The sequence below is a fragment of the Rhincodon typus genome, chromosome 34, assembly GCF_021869965.1.
Source record: "Rhincodon typus isolate 14 chromosome 34, sRhiTyp1.1, whole genome shotgun sequence".
Lineage (NCBI taxonomy): Eukaryota > Metazoa > Chordata > Chondrichthyes > Orectolobiformes > Rhincodontidae > Rhincodon > Rhincodon typus.
Genome location: NC_063365.1, coordinates 5,140,901 through 5,157,851, shown reverse-complemented (window position 1 = coordinate 5,157,851; position 16,951 = coordinate 5,140,901). Strand labels below are relative to the sequence as shown.

At 40.8% G+C, this 16,951-nt stretch overlaps 1 protein-coding gene across 1 annotated transcript in view; it reads right to left on the bottom strand.

Moving 5' to 3' along the window:
* The window catches only part of LOC109912136 (LIM domain-binding protein 3-like), a 102,460-nt gene extending 85,880 nt beyond the window's left edge, over positions 1 to 16,580 (bottom strand). The window contains exon 1 of the mRNA XM_048616437.1: positions 16,485 to 16,580. Within this exon, the coding sequence (XP_048472394.1) occupies positions 16,485 to 16,580 (96 nt within the window). The remainder of the gene's footprint in view (positions 1 to 16,484) is intronic.
* Positions 16,581 to 16,951: the final 371 nt, after the last annotated feature.

Sequence of the window (16,951 nt, the reverse complement as noted above, 5' to 3'; positions counted from 1 at the left end):
AGTGCTATTGGAGCTGCACCCAACCATGCAGGTGGGGAGTATTCTATCACACTCCTGACTTGTGCCTTGTAGATGATGGACAGGTTTTGAGGAGTCAGAAGGTGAATTACTCACTGCAGGATTCCCAGCTTCTGACCTGTTCTTTTCGTCATTGTTTATATCTGGCTGGTCTAGTTCAGTTTCTGGTCAATGGAAACCCCCAGGATGTTGATAGTGATTGGGAGTCAGTGATGGTAATTCCATTGAATGCCAAAGGGTGATGGTTAAATTCTCTTTTGTTTGAGATGGTATTGCCTGGCATTTGCATGGCACAAATTTTACTTGCCACTTATTTGCTGCTGCAGTTGTTGATGTGTAGGGCTGCTCATAATGCTGTTAAGAAGGGATTTACAGGATTTTAAACCAATGACACTGAAGCAACAGGGATATCGTTTCAAGTCAGGATGGTGTGGGGGAAGGACTGGTAGGTAGTAGTGTTCCCAGGTATCTGCTGCCTCTAATTCTTTAGATGGTGGCAATCTCAGTTTTGGAAGGTGCTGTTGAGGAAGCCTTGGTGAGTTGCTGCAGTTAATTCTGGTAGATGCAACACATCAGTGGTAGAGGGAATGAACATTGCAGGTGGTAGATATGGTGCCAATCAAATAGAGCTGCTTTTCCTAGATATTGTTGCATTTCTTGAGTGCTGTTGGGCTGCACACATCCAGGTAAGTGGGGGTTATTTAATCACACTTATAACTTGTGCCTTGTAGGTCGTGGACAGGCTTGTTTGGGCACCCTTGGAATTGGAAGCTTTGGTTTGTCCACATATTTGGAAAAGGTTTCAAAATTCAATTACAGATACAGTCTGACATGCACATACTTTGGCACTTAGAATTAAGTAATAGCTGGGCATGTTTATCATTTTGAATGTGTTTCTTCATTATACACCATCTCCACCTATGAGAAAGGAAGGGAAGGTTTCTCCTGAACTCAAAGTCCTGCTCTTTTATCTTATCCCTGGACACATTGTCTACAATGCAGACATACTAGACGTTGCAGGGTGAGCTCTGTCTGAATGAACCCCTTTGATAGTGTCATTCCTGGCCCTGAAGTATGAGTTACTAGTGTCTTAGAGAAATCTTCCCATACAGAACCCCTCTCCTTCATCAATATTTACAGATAGCAGCATGGTCCCATTTTCACAACTCTCAAACAGTCAGTGTTCCAGGTGCATAACAAAGAAAACATGACAGGCACTGAAATCTCCTGGAAGTATAACACCACTGACATTAATGACTGGATGAGCTTGTTCCCAATCATTTAAAATGGCAACAGCTTGTCCATCGAGTTGGATCTCACTTTGACTCCTAACGTCTCAACAGTGAGGCAGAGCAACTGCAGAGAAGGGGGAAAAAAAGGATGCAAAATCTCCTCTCCAGATCCCAGTAGCCCTTAGAATAAGATCTGGGTGTTGGGATTTAACTTGTTCAGTCACATGAAGACCTACTTCAGAAACATGCAATGCTGTGTATATCACCCTCGAATTAAGCGACAGTTAACGTTAAGACAGGACGTAGTTAGTGAATTTGAGAAGGTAGAATTGTGCAAGGCCACACTGTGACAATGCACAAATGTGAATGCGGGTGGAGCAGAAACTGGCTGGCCAGATGACCCAATGCCAGCTGATGATTCCTCCACACTCCCATAGGCAGCAGTGCATTGAGCTCCAATTGCTCACAGTGGGAAAGCCTGGCCATGTTAACTAAGCCGTCAATCACATGCTTGACACTTCTGATGTCAGCACATTGCCTGATATAGAAGTGTCAACCTGGAACTGGCCTGAAGCAGAAAAGATGATACGGTCATAATCTTGGCTCCACACTAGAAGTGCTATGCTCATTTCCAGTTTGACTGCACCTTTACAAAAATACCTCACAGATGTTCTTGCAGCAAATGCAAAGCTTTGCAGCTCATTCCCCATTAACCCAGAGACCTTAAGGCTTAAGGAGCTGGTTGACAGGTGTACCTGGGCCTGTTGGTATTCTCAGTAGCTGAATGGCATAAATATCTGTTAATCTCTTTCAATTTACACCACTTCAGCTGCAATATTCCATAATTTGGACACATTCAAACAATTATACTTTGTTTCTTGCTCAAGTTTTAAAAGTTGTTGCCATTTTAAATGATTGGGAACAAGCTCATCCAGTCATTAATGTCAATGGTGTTATACTTCCAGGAGATTTCAGTGTCTGTCATGTTTTCTTTGTCATGCACCTGGAACACTGACTGTTTGAGAGTTGTGAAAATGGGACAGTGCTGCTATCTGCTTTCATTTGTTTGGCACGTCTATAACTGCGTCAGCAACAGGCTGTCCACCATCTATATACAAACAAATGAAGGAGAGCGGTCCTCCAAAAGGACTGATTCTAAATATAAAAATTCACAGGACAAACAGCACAACACGAAAATGGGACCACAGTAATCCCAAGGGGAATATACAAATATCCCTCCAAAACAGACTTTGTAGGCAAAGAGTGCAAATAAATATTTTTGTGTTTTAAGATCTTAATGCAGGTGCAACACTGTCTGCACAACCTGAATAGCACACAAACTGCAGCAATGCCAGAAAAGTATGGGCGCAAAACAACATTCTTAGCCTTTCTTTCATAAAATTGTCTGGTTTTGTTCAGCACTCATTCTCCATTTACATAACCACCAGACCTGACTGGAAAATCCATCCTTAAGTTAGATCTGAAGTATTTTACCTTAGAATAAGGCCAGTGAGGCAATGTGATCTTTTAGTTTCATTCTGAAGTGGCCTAGCAGGCCACTCAGTTTAAGGGCATTTAGGGACTGGCAGCCCCCAGCATCACTCACATCCCATGAAAAATGAAGCCATCAACTTTTAGCAACTTGACAGTTACTAGAAGAGAATTCATTTTATGCCACAAGATTCAACTTGATCATCCAGCTGCATCAATTCACAAATTCTGGGTTTCAGGTTCCTTTTTGGTCACTTAGGTGACTCATCAGGATTAGATTTGCAAACAGGTGCTTCCAAAGGGCCAGAACATGTGTTCCATATGCTGGCTGTAATGACTTCTGCTTTCATTCCTCAATATAGAAAGCAACTCTTCAGATATAGCAAGTCAATGTTGCTTGAGTGTACAAATGCATTTCTCCAAGCATAGTCTTTTTTAGATAAAACAAAACTGTATGCATTTTTGCTGCAACTACATAATCTATCAAAAAGACTATCATAGGCAAAAATAATTTGTTCATTCCAATCTTTCTCACTTTCATCTGTCCTTGTACATATGTTCCATATAGAATTTTTAAAGCATTCAGCTTTTCTGTTCAGCTATGTGACTTTCTGATGACGTTGCCTTCAAGACTTGAAAAAGTTCCAATTCTAACTCATTCAACTCTTCAACTCCACAGAAACATGGAATGGAAAATGTAAAGCCATACTGACTCATTCAGAAGAGCAAAAGTTGCAGATCAAAGATTTTAAAAACTATTCGCTAGTCTTTCTTACAATAGCTTGCTCTGTGTAAGTGCGTTTCTCCAAACACAGTGAATGATGAAAAACCACAGGGTGGTCAAATAACTGTATTTTTCTTTTGCATCACTAGAAAAGAAGAAAGTTTTGATTTGCCTGTGAAATAATGACCACACACAAGATAACTAATGTCATTTCTTACTTTATGATTCTTTCAACCAGCATCATGCAATTACAAATAGTAAACATACACGTTTGTACCATAATAACCATTGGCAACACAGAAACAGCTGCATTGAAACCCATTCAAAGCAAAGAATCCCACTAGTCTAATTATGAGCTTAAGACTAAATGCTTCCAACTTGTTCACTTTTTTGCAATTCCAAGTTTTGTGATTCTGAGCTGTTTTAATCAGGTTTTTGAACAGCAAACCACAATAAGAACCAACAGATGGATGAGGCTCACGCTGTCATTTTAAAATTAGGTTGGACTATTTTATCCCTTTTTAATTGTATTAATGTCATGAAAAATTCAGTATCCACTTGGCAGAATGCAACGCATTCAGATTCACACTAACTAAGTGATCTAACATTGCTCCCGTGGAAGACAGCTGTTGTTCAATTGCCACAGGGTTGGAATGTGAAAGAAAGAATCTGGGAGAGATGATGAAAGAGAATGAGAGAGAATGTGTCAGAAAGACTGCAAGAGGGAGAATGAGAAGGAGAAAATGACAGACAAAATGAGAATACCAGAGAGAAAGAAAAAATGTAAGATGGGAGAGGGAATGAGAGAGAGAATGTGTAACAATTTGAGAGAATGCATGAGAGAGGGAGAGAATGTGTGAGAGTTTGCATGAGAAACAGAATGCATGAAAGAGAATGAGAGAGGAGATAGAATGAAAATCAGAGAATGAGAATGTGTGAGAAAGAAACTCATGTGAGAAAGACATATCAGAGTCCCATGAGAAAAAGAGCACAGCAGAGTGTGCAAGTGAATGAGAAAGAGGGCAGAAGAGAAAGAAGGAACATGAAAGAAAGAAAATGAGGGGGAAATACAATAAGAAAGAAAGACACCACAAATGGAAATTAGCTGGATTTAAGAAAAATATTCATCTATAAATAAAACTTTGTACATCTCAGCAGTCAATAGCTTTAGCATGACATTAGTCAGGACATCAGTCAAAAATACTCACGATCAGTAAAGATTTTGAATTTCTTCACTAATTTGTGTCCAATGCCAGGTAATTAAATGTCTTTTTAATTTGCCTGCAGTGTGGGCATCACTGGCAAGGCCAGTATTTATTACCTAACCCTAAATTGCCCCAAGGACAGTTAACAGTCAACCACATTACTGTGGGTCTGGTGTTAAATGTAGCTAGACCAGGTCAGAACAGCACATTTCCTCCCTTAAAGGAGGTTAGTGAACCCAATGGGCTTTTACAACAATCAACAGTTGTTACATGGTCACCATTTGGCCAACTGTCCATTCCAAAATTTTATTGGATTTGAATTTCACCTTCACCATCTGTTTATGGTGGGATTTGAACCTGTATCCCCAGAACTTAGCATGGGGCCTGGATTACTAACCCAGTAATATTATCACTAAGCCACTGCCTGCCCTGACAGCCTAGTATTAGGTCTGATCTGCCTTTACTGGAAGCATGATACAGTGCCATTTTTCCCTATCCTGTCACTGGGAGGGAATCAACTGCAATAGCTTCTATTCCCATTTCAGTACTATCAACTCTAGAATCTCCAACAAACTATGCATGGCAGTCTCCTATTTCTCATCTACTTCCTGCCCCTTGGTGATATCACCCAAAACTGCAAAGTCAGGCTATGGTAACAATATCTACACCCACATCACCATTACCTCTCTTCACATCTCCATTATCTCAGATTTGTTACATAGCTTATCTACCATCCAGTACTGGATTAGCAGAGATTACCTTAAAATAAACATTTTCAAGATCAAAACCATTGCCTTTGTTCTCTTCCAAAAATCTAATGTGCTATACCCTCTTACAACAGCCAGCAAAGAAATAAAAGCACTGCAGGATAGTTAAACACAAGAAATTTGTAATAGGCCAGTTTTCCTTTGTGGCTGCAATAAAATAGGACAGATCAGATGTAACAATAACATATGCCATTAGATCCCCAAGATCTCAGTGAAGTTAATCAGAGAGGCATAAGTTGCAACTCCAACTCCTCCAAGTCTCCTGTGTGAAGTGTTTCCTTCAAGCTGGGATTCAGTGATCACATTCACTAAAAACATCAGGTTCAGAAAGCACTATTTAACTTCCTCATTTTAACCACATACTGGATTATGCAGCTATTTCTCCAGTGTAAAGGCCCAAACTAACTCAATAATACCTCAAGTAGGAAACAGAAAACATAGAGCACATTGGCCAAGTGACAATGTGAGTTTTACCTCTAATGGGGTATTTCATCTGATGCAGCATGTTATCCCTCATAATAGAAGAAACTAGACATGGATAGTGTGATATTAAAAGATGCAACAGACATTTATTGCAACTCACTATTATATGCAAACATTCATTCAATTCACAGACAATCATCTGGCTAATACTGCATAACAAAAGAACACACTTCTCATACAATACCATGCTCCAAGCAAACACAGTTATGATGGCATCTGTGATCTTTATACCCTTAAGTCACATGCTTTGATGCAATGATGACCTCATGAGCATGTCCCTTAAAGGTATACTCACATACTGACTGTGAGACACAACATAAGTCAGAGGCTCAATTCTATTCTCTGAAGGCAACACAAACCTCACTCTGGAAGAAAACAGTTTCTTTCTTTTCAAATCAACAAAACCAATAAATCTGTGTATTCTCAAAATGTCCCTAAGCACTTCATTGGCAATAAGCCACTTCCAAATTGTAATCTTGCAGCAAAAACACCATTAATAAAACAAACCCAACTGAATGGTATGACAGAAATCAGCTAAGACTTAACCAGTTCAGGAATTTCCCTTCTCTTCCTCTCATAATTAGTTCTGTCCTGATTGCTAAGGTAAACACTGTTTAACCTACAAAGCAAGTTAGAATTCTAATACTTCAATAGAGGACAGATAATGAGGGAAGGTCATTCAGTTCATGAAGCCCATTCTTTACGTGATGTTCCACGAACATTGACATGCTCAAACCAATTTGCTGAAAAAGGCAACTGACTTCTATATACTTCCATATACAGGAGGTTGAAAACACAACACAGACGTCCTCACCACCAGCTCCATATCTAAAGGTATGCATGTAATCTCTCTGGGAGCTTCATCCACTATCACAACTTGAGGTTGAGCAGACCAATGACATTCCAATCAACACAGTTCAATGTGCCCAGCTGCAAACTCGATGGAACATGTGTTGACCTTTCTGTTTTCATATCTTAATAACCTTCAATCTCTTCTCATTCACATACCATTCAGCTGCTGCTTAGGAAAGGAATGAATCTACATGACATTAATCGCCTCTGCTGAGAATCTAATTTTCACATCTCCTGTGCTGGGGCAATAACCTTTTGATAACCACCCCATTAAGGTGAATGTTAATTTCACATTATTGCCCTGTTGTGTTCCAGTCGCTATTTATGTTCAGTGAAACAACCATTTCTTTTTTACACCTCAAATGAAAAGCAGATGTGTCTCTTCATCCCTCAATGCTATTTTCTGTGATAGGATGTGCTCCTAATCATTGGAGGTCAAGATGTGTCAGTCCTAGCCAGTGTCAGAATGCTCCATTATGACCCTTTGTACACACCAATAAAAATGTACAGACTCAGCCTAATGCCAGCCCACTCCAACCAACTGCAACACCTGTATATATCGATGATTGATCCGGGTATTAAATCACTTGTCTGACATATGTTCAGTCCAAATCCAGCGAGGAATTTTCCCCAGGCATGTTAGTGTTAACATCATCATGTCACCTGGATCATTTGGTCTATTGAAGAGAAATCCCAAAAATTCCTGTCTAATTGCTTTTTGAATGCATTCATCATCTTCTTCGCCCTTTCAGGCAGACAGACTTCCAGGCCAAAGCCACTCACATATTAATCCATTGTATCTCTTCTCCAAAACTTTAAACCTACTCCCCCAGCTCTTGGGAACAGCTTTTCAGTTAAAAAGAGTTCGGATGAAAGGTCACGACCTGAAAGGTTAACTGTTTCTCTCTCCCCAGGACTTTGACCTCCTGAGCTTTTCCAGCAATTTCCAAGTTTGTAACAGCTTTCCCTATGTGTTCCTAATCTAAAGCTTCCATCATTTTGCACACCTCTAAAAATCTCATTGCAATCCCTCTTGATTTCCTGTCTCTGAGGAAAACAGCCCCAGCACCTGATCCCAAATAAAACTCAATGGCAGATTGGATAAATGATCCAGCTGGTTCAATTGAAAAATCCAATTTGAGGGTATTTCCCATTCACTCCTAATTCCGAATGTCCTTCTGTAATAATGCATTCCCCCAAAATTTCTGATCTCCACTTGCTTCCAGCGTCCAGGACATTTATTTCAACAGCCTGACCCTGGATTAGAATTTCCCTCCTGAGGTGGTATTTTCCCATAACTCCTCCCCCAATGCTCTTGCCAGCTGCTTTCCACTCTCCCGATTTTTACTAGCCCCAAGGCTATGTAACTGGCATCTCACACTCCCAACGTTCAGTCAAATCATCAGCTTCAACCCTTTTGTGGGAAGTACCTCTGGGTGTCCCATTACACTGAAAGTTGCACGACAGATGAAGGCTATTTAAATTATTACCAGTTGCAACTACAGTGGTGCCAATGAAGCACAGACAGGGTGACCTTGCAACCTTTCTGGTCCAATCACTAAGCCATAAATCAACAAGCGATGACTCACTGCCGAATAAGAAACACATCAGAATGTATTAATAAGAGATAACAAGGTGTAGAGCTGGATGAACACAGCAGGCCAAGCAGCATCAGAGGAGCAGGAAGGCTGATGTTTCGGGCCTAGACCCTTCTTCCAGCTCTACACCTTGTTATCTCAGATTCTCCAGCATCTGCAGTTCCTACTATCTCTGAAAGAATGTATTAATAGACAGGTTTACAGGAAGAGAATGACCATTCATTACACAAAGATGAAGCTCAGTGATTCCTGATGACGGGTCAGGAATCCCGTTTGTGCAGTCAGTGGAACATAGCATGACATCAAGCATCCACAAATTTCCCTTTGTTCTTGACAGTGACGTGGATCAAACAGCTGGCAGGGCATCTCAATTTACCAGCACACAATCACACAGAACACCAGGCTCGGAGCTCATGTCTTCACTCACTACTATCAATGAAAGAATCTGGAAACGGCATCTAGCAGCTATGGAGTGAGGGAGTCTGTAGCTGCAGTTTTTTCTCAATCTGACAGCAGTTTTCTCACTCCCCTCAAGTCCACTCAGTTTGACTTATCTTCCAGTCTGATGACAACAGAAGGTTTCCCAGCATTCAAAGATTCTGCCTCCAGATTTGAGGATCCAGGCAGATGAAAACTATTTTGCTGGTGGTGGAGGGGAGGACACTCATAACAGGCCAGTTGGAGAAACAGTATACTTTGGGTGGGAAGGGCAGATATAGGATTGGAGTAGATCACGTACAACGGACAAGGGAAAAGGCCAGTCCCACATTGCCGACTGGGAGCTAGCAGTCAGTAAGAATTGAAGTGATGGATGAGCAGAATTTTGTCCAGGAGTGAGTACATACATAAAGTTTTGGACAATTTGTTATTAACAGAAGATGGGAGGCAATCAGAGAGTTGGAATACATAAGATTATAAAGCACAACAACAAGCCATTCAGCTCAAACGTTCCACATTCAGCGCTTATGCTTCACTTGAGTCTCTTTCCATTTTTCCTCATCCAAATCTGCCATCTTACCTGTGGATTCCTTTCTCTCTTATTTGCATATCAATCCTCCTATTCAATGTGTCAACACAACTCACTTCAACCAGCCCCGTGGTTGTGAGTTCAACATGCTCACCACTCTCCAGGTGACAAAGTTTCTTCTGAATCCCTATTGGATTTCTTGGTGACTGTCTTATATTGATGGCCTCTAGTTATGCTCTTCCCCATAAAAGGCAATATTTTCTCTGTATCCACTCTGGCAAAATCTTTGATACTTTTAAAGACTAAGAGATCACAATTGACCTTTTATTTTCAAGAGAAAAGAGACCCATGTTGTCAATCCTTTCCAACCCACAAATGCAACATATTTCTGACATCATCCTTGTAAACTTCATCTGCATTCTCTCCAGTGCCTCAATGTCATCTTTATAAATATATGACTAAGACTGTCACTGCACTCCACATGTTGTTGTATCAAAAGTTCAATACAGATTTAGTGTAACTTCCATACTTTTCACTTCTATACTCTTTATGTTATTACTTTGAGAAGGTGATGGTGAGTTGCCTTCTTGAATAACTGCAGTCAATTTGCTGTAGGGCAGCCCACAAAACTTTTAGGAAGAGAGTTCCAGGATTTTGACCCAGCGACATTGAAAGAATGGTGATATATTTCCAAGTCAGGATGGTGAGTGACTTGGAGGGCAACTTGCAGATGGTAGCATTTCCATGTATCTGCTGGCCTTGTCCTTCTAGATAGTGGTAGTAGTAGTGGGTTTGGAAGGTGTTGTCCAAAGAGCCTTGATGAATTTCGGCAGTCCATCTTGTAGATGGTACAGAGTGACTTGTTCCTTGTGCCTTGTAGATGATGGACAGACTCTTTTGGGGAGTCAGGAGGTGAATTATTTGCTGCAGGATTCCTAGCCTCTGATCTGCACTTGCAACAATAGTTTTTATAGATTTGGTCCAGTTCAGTTTCTGGTCAATGGTAACCCCCATTGCCAGTGGAAAATTCAGTGATGTTCTACAGTTCTCCAGGATATTGTCCTAGGCCCAGCCTTACCTCTCGAGAAATCAAACTTAGTTCATGGTTTGAGACAACAAGGTGCAGGGCTGGATGAACACAGCAGGCCAAGCAGCATCATAGGAGCAGAGAGGCTGACATTTCGGGCCTAGACCCTTCATCAGAAAAATTCATGGTTTGCTTTTTTTCGTGGCTTTGCTAACCTGTGCTGCAACCTTTTACAAATCTGTGCTTGTGTGTGCAAATTTTGCTCCTCCACCCAACCTGATTCACACATTTCAGGTAATAACTAACCTCGTTATTCTTTCCTACTGTTATGCACTGTCTCATTTATCTGTGTGTTTTCTGCTGCTGATTGATCTTGAATGAAACAGAATTGCTAAACTGAGATGCTGATGCATTGGCAGCAGGTTGCCAACATTTGAGCACAGCAGCTCAGGTAATAGCTAAGGGGCATCTTTGAGCACTGTTGTGGGCTGTGGTTACTCACCCTAGGTCCTCCTCCTCACTCTGTTCCATTCAGTCAACGGGCAAGCATTGGAATGGCTGCAGTTGGCCACGTAAAAATTGCCCAGCAGAACTTAGGGCGGCATGGCAGCTCAGTGGTTAGCACTGCTGTCTCACAGCACCAGGGATCCGGGTTTGATTCCAGCCTTGGGCAACTGTGTGTGTGGAGTTTGTACATTCTCCCGGTGTCTGTGTGGGTTTCCTCTGGGTGCTCCTGTGCTCCTCCCACAGTCCAAAGATGTGCAGGCTAGGTAGGTTGGCCATGTAGTGCCCAGAGATGTTTAGGTTAGGTGGGTTAGACATGGGGAATGAGTCTTGGTGGGATGCTCTTCAGAGGGGTGGTGTGGATTTGTTGGGCAGAATGGTCTATTTCCACACTGTAAGGATTCTATGAACTAATTCCTACTTCCTCCCCACACCAGCTGGCCCCATTGTAGCCCTGAGTTCCCCTCCAGACCAACTGGGACCTTTCTTTACTGAAAATTGTGTTGCTAACTGATGCTGATGTGGTGCCAGGCTGGGATCTAGAAATGATACTGACATCTCAATCTCCTCCTGGGTCTGAAAATTTAGCTCCCTGCATCATCAGGGTGCAAAAGGTGGACACTCAGCCCATCAAGTCTAAGCGGTTCTTTGTAGATCTATCCACAAACACAGGCCTGGATTTTCACACAGAGTTGTGGGGACACTGTAGAATATCCATCCTAAACCATTTTTGCCAGGCATAGTGGGGTGGTGGAGGAGAGGGATGTTTGGGGGATGCGGGGGGTGGGATGGTGAGTAGGAAGAGATAAATTAGCCCTGAACTCAGCTGAGACCATATAAACTTCTTGCACAGTACCTTCCAAACCTTTGACTTCTGCTATCTAAAAAGGCAAGCAGGTACAAGGGAACACCAGCGCCTGTGAGTTCCCCTCCAAGTCAGACACTATTCTAACTTGGAAATATATCACCATTCTTTCATTGTCACTGAGTCAAAAGATGGAACTCTTTCTAACAGCAATGAGGGCTTATCATGGACTGCCCCCAGTGGTTCAAGAAGGCAGTTCCCTACCACCTTCTTGAAGGTGAGCAATAAATACAGGCCCTGCCAGCAATGCTCACATTCTGTAAATGATTTTTAAAAAATCTCAGTACTGAGTTCAAACAGGTCTAATTTCTCCTGGAACAAAGGTTTCATCCTGCACTTTGGCAATTACAACCTCGTGGAGAGGTTACAAAGACTATTGAAGTACAGATAAGGCCTGGAGAATTTTAAGATGTTGAATTATTTACAAGGATATCCCTCTAAAAATTAAAAAAAAAGCCAATATGTTTCTGTGTGACTTAAAAAACATATGATTCCCTTAGGTGCTTTCTGCAACTCATCCTTATCACACAGAAAGCTGTATGTTCATAATTTTATTTGCAACTCAAAGAGGTTATTAGGGGAATAGCTGTCTTTGATTTGGAATTATGAATACAAATGTTTGCTTTTATAGGGCAACAAGACTTGAGGGATTTAAACATATTGATTGAGCTTTGATGAAATGGTGTTTTTTAAAATATAATGAAGTCTGTAGCAGATATTTAGAACTGCCAGAGTTAACAGCTCCCAGCTCTCAAGAGAGAATCACTGGCTCTCACAGTCTTCTCTAAGTCTTAGAGAACGCACCATCTAAATCAAAGGTACCAACGGCACAACTAGGTAATAGACCAGACAGGAGAATTGACAGAGAATGTGTTCCTGACAGAACATTCGACAAAGAACGCACAGAACGTGTCTGGAAGACACGTAAACTGGCTGTAATTTTGACGGACTAAATTCAACTTTTTTTTATTTTATTTTTATAAGTGGGACTTGTATATATTGGAACAGCATACTATTAGAATCTTGTTTTATTTGGAAATAGTTAGCAGACAAGTGAATGAACTTAATAGTTTCTCTGGTGGCTGCTTCAGAAATCTGTCTTATTATCATCAATTACTCTATGCCCACTTTAATTGGAAAATAGTTAATTACCCTTTGGCATTGCAAAAAATCAAAGATCATATTTCACCTTCCTGTTTTTAATTAATTCAGGGGAGTGGCCATAACCAGCTAGGTGAGGATTTATTGCCCATCCCTAGTTGACCTTGAGAAGGTAGTGGTGAGCTGCCTTCTTGAACCACTGCTGTTCATTTGGTGTAGGTAAGCCTACAGTGTTGGTTGGGTGTTTCAAGGTTCTGATTTGATGTTTGCACTTCTGAATTGCTAACAAAGAGCTGGCAAGAATTGGTATCAGTTCAACACGGTTGACAGATTTACCAAATGCCCCAGTGCTGACACCATTGCTCCCACAGTCAATTAGAAATTTATCTTGTTCTTTCAGGACATTGTCAACATCTTATCTAATGAACTTGGTCATTAAACAGCTCCTCTAATTTACAAGGTCACATAGCATCTGAAAAATACTCTGGTTACTATCAAATAACTTAGACAACTGTGACAATACTATCATTTTTAGAGATGTATTCTGTCCTTTCTTTTGAAGAGCGGTTTTGAGCCACAGGCGATGAGCTGTCTCCTCCAAGCCAATAAAGTAAATGGCTCATGAGGCCTTGGATCTTTTTTAAAATTTGTAACAACAGAAGCAGCATGAATCGGTGAAGTCAGTTTATGTTTTAGTTTTTAGTTTAGCTTTCAGTAGTTGTTGGAGTTTTGAAGCTCCCTGCTTGCTACAGCAAAATGTTTGAGTTCTCTCTCTCTGCCACAATTCTCTTTCGATATTCTTTCCTCCTGTGAAACATTGCACGTGAGACATTTTTTTTTTCTGAATGTGCCTTTGCCAAGGGTACATTTATAGGACGTTACTATATTGAAACAGTTGCTGTTTAGCAGATAAATGATCAATTATTCTGTTAAGTTTTCCAGTAGAGTTAAAGTCATACCAATTCTTCTTTCTTTTGTCTGTATTTTAACTGGAGGTAAGAATAAAATGTGCTTTGCTTGAAGCTGAGTAGCATGACCAATTACATCTGGAATTACATCTGGAATACAGCACCTTACACTTGTCTTCAAATAAGATACAAGTTAGGATCTAGGCTATCTCCTTGATATATTTGCAGGGAGTTTGGTCTGTTTTATAACACATCATAACAGCTTTTGATAACAATATAAATCTCGGTAGTACAGAACCTGAGTATTTCTGAAAAAAGAGCAATCTTGTTGAAGGTTTACATCTTACATGCATCAGGATAGAATTGCAAAAATTCCAATCTCAAAGGGAACCATAAGAAATAGGAACAGAACAAGGCCATTCGGCCACTCAAGGCTGCTCCGCCATTCAATAGGATCATGGCTGATCCGACATTCCTTGGGCATTTCCTGCCCTATACCCATAACTCTTGATTCTCCTATCAAGAATCTATCTCAACCTTCAATATACACAAGGAGTCTGCCCCCACTGTTCTCTGTGGCATTGAGTTCCAAAGACTCACAACTTTCGAGAGAAGAAGTTCCTCCTCATCTCAGTCTTAAATTGGCACCACTTTATTCTGAGACTATGCCCCCTGGTCCTAGACTCTCCCATGAGGGTAGACATCTTGTCAGCATTTAGCTCCTTAAGAAGCTTGTATGTTTCAATGAGATCACCTCTCATTCTTCTAAATTCCAGTGAGTAGAGTCCCAAACTGTTTTGACTTTGCTTATAAGACAATCCCTCCATTCCAGGGATCATCCTAGTGAATCTTCTCTGAACTGCCTTCAATGAAATTATATCCTTCCTTAAATAAGAGATCAAAACTGCTCACAGTACTTCACTTTGTACAGTTGCAGTAAGGCTTCCTTACCCTTCAAACCCCTTGAAATAAGGGCCAATATTCCATTAGCTTTTCTGATTACCTACTGTGCCTCTGTGCTCGCTTTCTGTGCTTCACGTACAAGTATCTCTTTGTGTTGTAGCTTTCTGCAGTTTATCTCCATTTAAATAGTATGTTCATTAGTTCTCCCTTACAATACGAATAACTTCACATTTTGCCACATTGTACTCCTTTTGCCACTAACTTAACCTATCAAATTCTCTCTGCAAACTGTATCCATCTTGCAACTTGCCTTTCCACCTACAAGTAAACAGCAACTGAATGAGAAGAGGATGCTGATTGTTTAGCAAGTTGACTCTGATTTGGTCAAGGCCTTGGTATATGGAATGCATCAGGAAATCCTGTTCCATAAATATTTGTTTAATTGGAGTGGCACAATGTGTGGACATGTACTTTTTGGTTGTGACTTCTAGTGCACTGAAGTGAACCACAATATGAGCCTGACTGATAATCTTAAACCACTTGTTAACATGATTCGTAGCACAACCAGGGGGTTTAATCAGTGTTTTGGTATTTCTGAATTTGTCCTGATGAGCGCAGGACTGAAAGCTTTGAAAGCATTTCTCTTTCTCAAAAATACATAATATTTTTAGAAAAGTACCTTTATAACAAGAAACAATATTCTCCTAAATAGCCAAAGTGGTGTTCATGGTACAAAAGTGGTTTTTTTGATGGGAGGTTTGGAAGACACAAAATGACAAATGTTTAAAATTCTGGGCACTGTTCATGTTTGAAAAAGTCAATAAAAGGAAGAGGGGGAATGATACAAAAGATCATGGCTATGAAGGACTAGGGCATGCGTTGAACCCTAATATGTAGCAGAAGAGATACAGAGTTTGGTTCACAGTTGAATGACCAGTTGGTAGTCATCAGAATAAATGAAATCTCAGGATTTTGAACTTTTACATCCTTAAAGAGCAGTCTGTCAATGGGTGAAGGAGATGTTCCTTCAGAACAATCACTGGAGGTACTAGGGTCTCCATACCAACTTTATGCCTGCTTAAACTTCAGCCCATGAATTACTCACACCAAATAGAAAGTCAGTGTGGATCAACAGCTTGGATTCTGTAGCCTGGCAACACATTGTAGACCCAATTTGAGCTGGGGCCATGTGAATCAGAATGTGGGCTTCACTCACAGATTTAGCAGAGTAAATCCTGGGATCAAGCCATGGAATCTGAATCAACGAATATAACAGCAGTTTATGAAAGTGCCAACTCTCGACTGATTCATCATGGAAGTATTTAGGCTTGGGATTTAACTTAGAAAATTGTAGAATGTCAAAGGGTGAGACTGCCCATGACTAATAGGAAAAATTCCTGCTTAGAAATTCTGACTGGTTCTGGAGATCCATTGGAATATTACTATGGGAGGGGGAAGTTTCAAAGTGATTCAGTTGGAAAACCACACTACTACCTCAAGTTGGGGAAATGTATTCTTGTTTTCTCCTCCCATTACCACCACACTTGTCTGCTTTGGAAGCAGCATCAGCTAGGTAATACAGTGCACATATTAATAACAGATTGACTTGAGCAACCAAACACAAAGGCAGAATACTGCCAATGCTAGAAATCTAACAGTAAAAAAGGTTGTCTGAGCCTTGCCTGTGTAAAGTGGAAACAGCATGGCTCAAAAAACCAGGAACAATGAGTAGAAATGGAGAGGATCAAGGGGAGTTAGAATGTTCACAATGTGCAAACTCTTGGATGGTGCTGAAAAATGGAGCAACTTTTCGAACAGCAGGAATACACATGAACTTACTCTGGATATAGTCAGGGGCATGTTGAAATCCTTTCCTCCCTGCAGTCTGAAGCCCCAAGGTGCAGGGCCATTGAGAGACACATTATAGGTTGACATCCTTCACTCTCCCAGCAGCCACTCGAGCCGCTACTTGAGAAGGGGTCAGCAATGAGGGAGAGAAAAAGACAAGAAAAGTCTGTGAATAAAGTGTAACAATTGAAACAAAGCATCAAAAACTTTTGCCAATTGAGAGGAGGCACTGGAGTGCCTCCCAAGAATAGTAACAAGTGGTCATACAGGGACATATGTGAGCCATATATGGACTGTAACAGAACACCCAAAATACCAGGATTGTGTGACTCACAGCACCAATATAGGTCACTGTCACATCAATTTTTCCAGGTTCCTTCAACTTCTCAAATCTATTCAGAACTCTTACAAACTAAAAAGTGGATAACGACAGACCATTCAAAAAATGGTGCACTTAA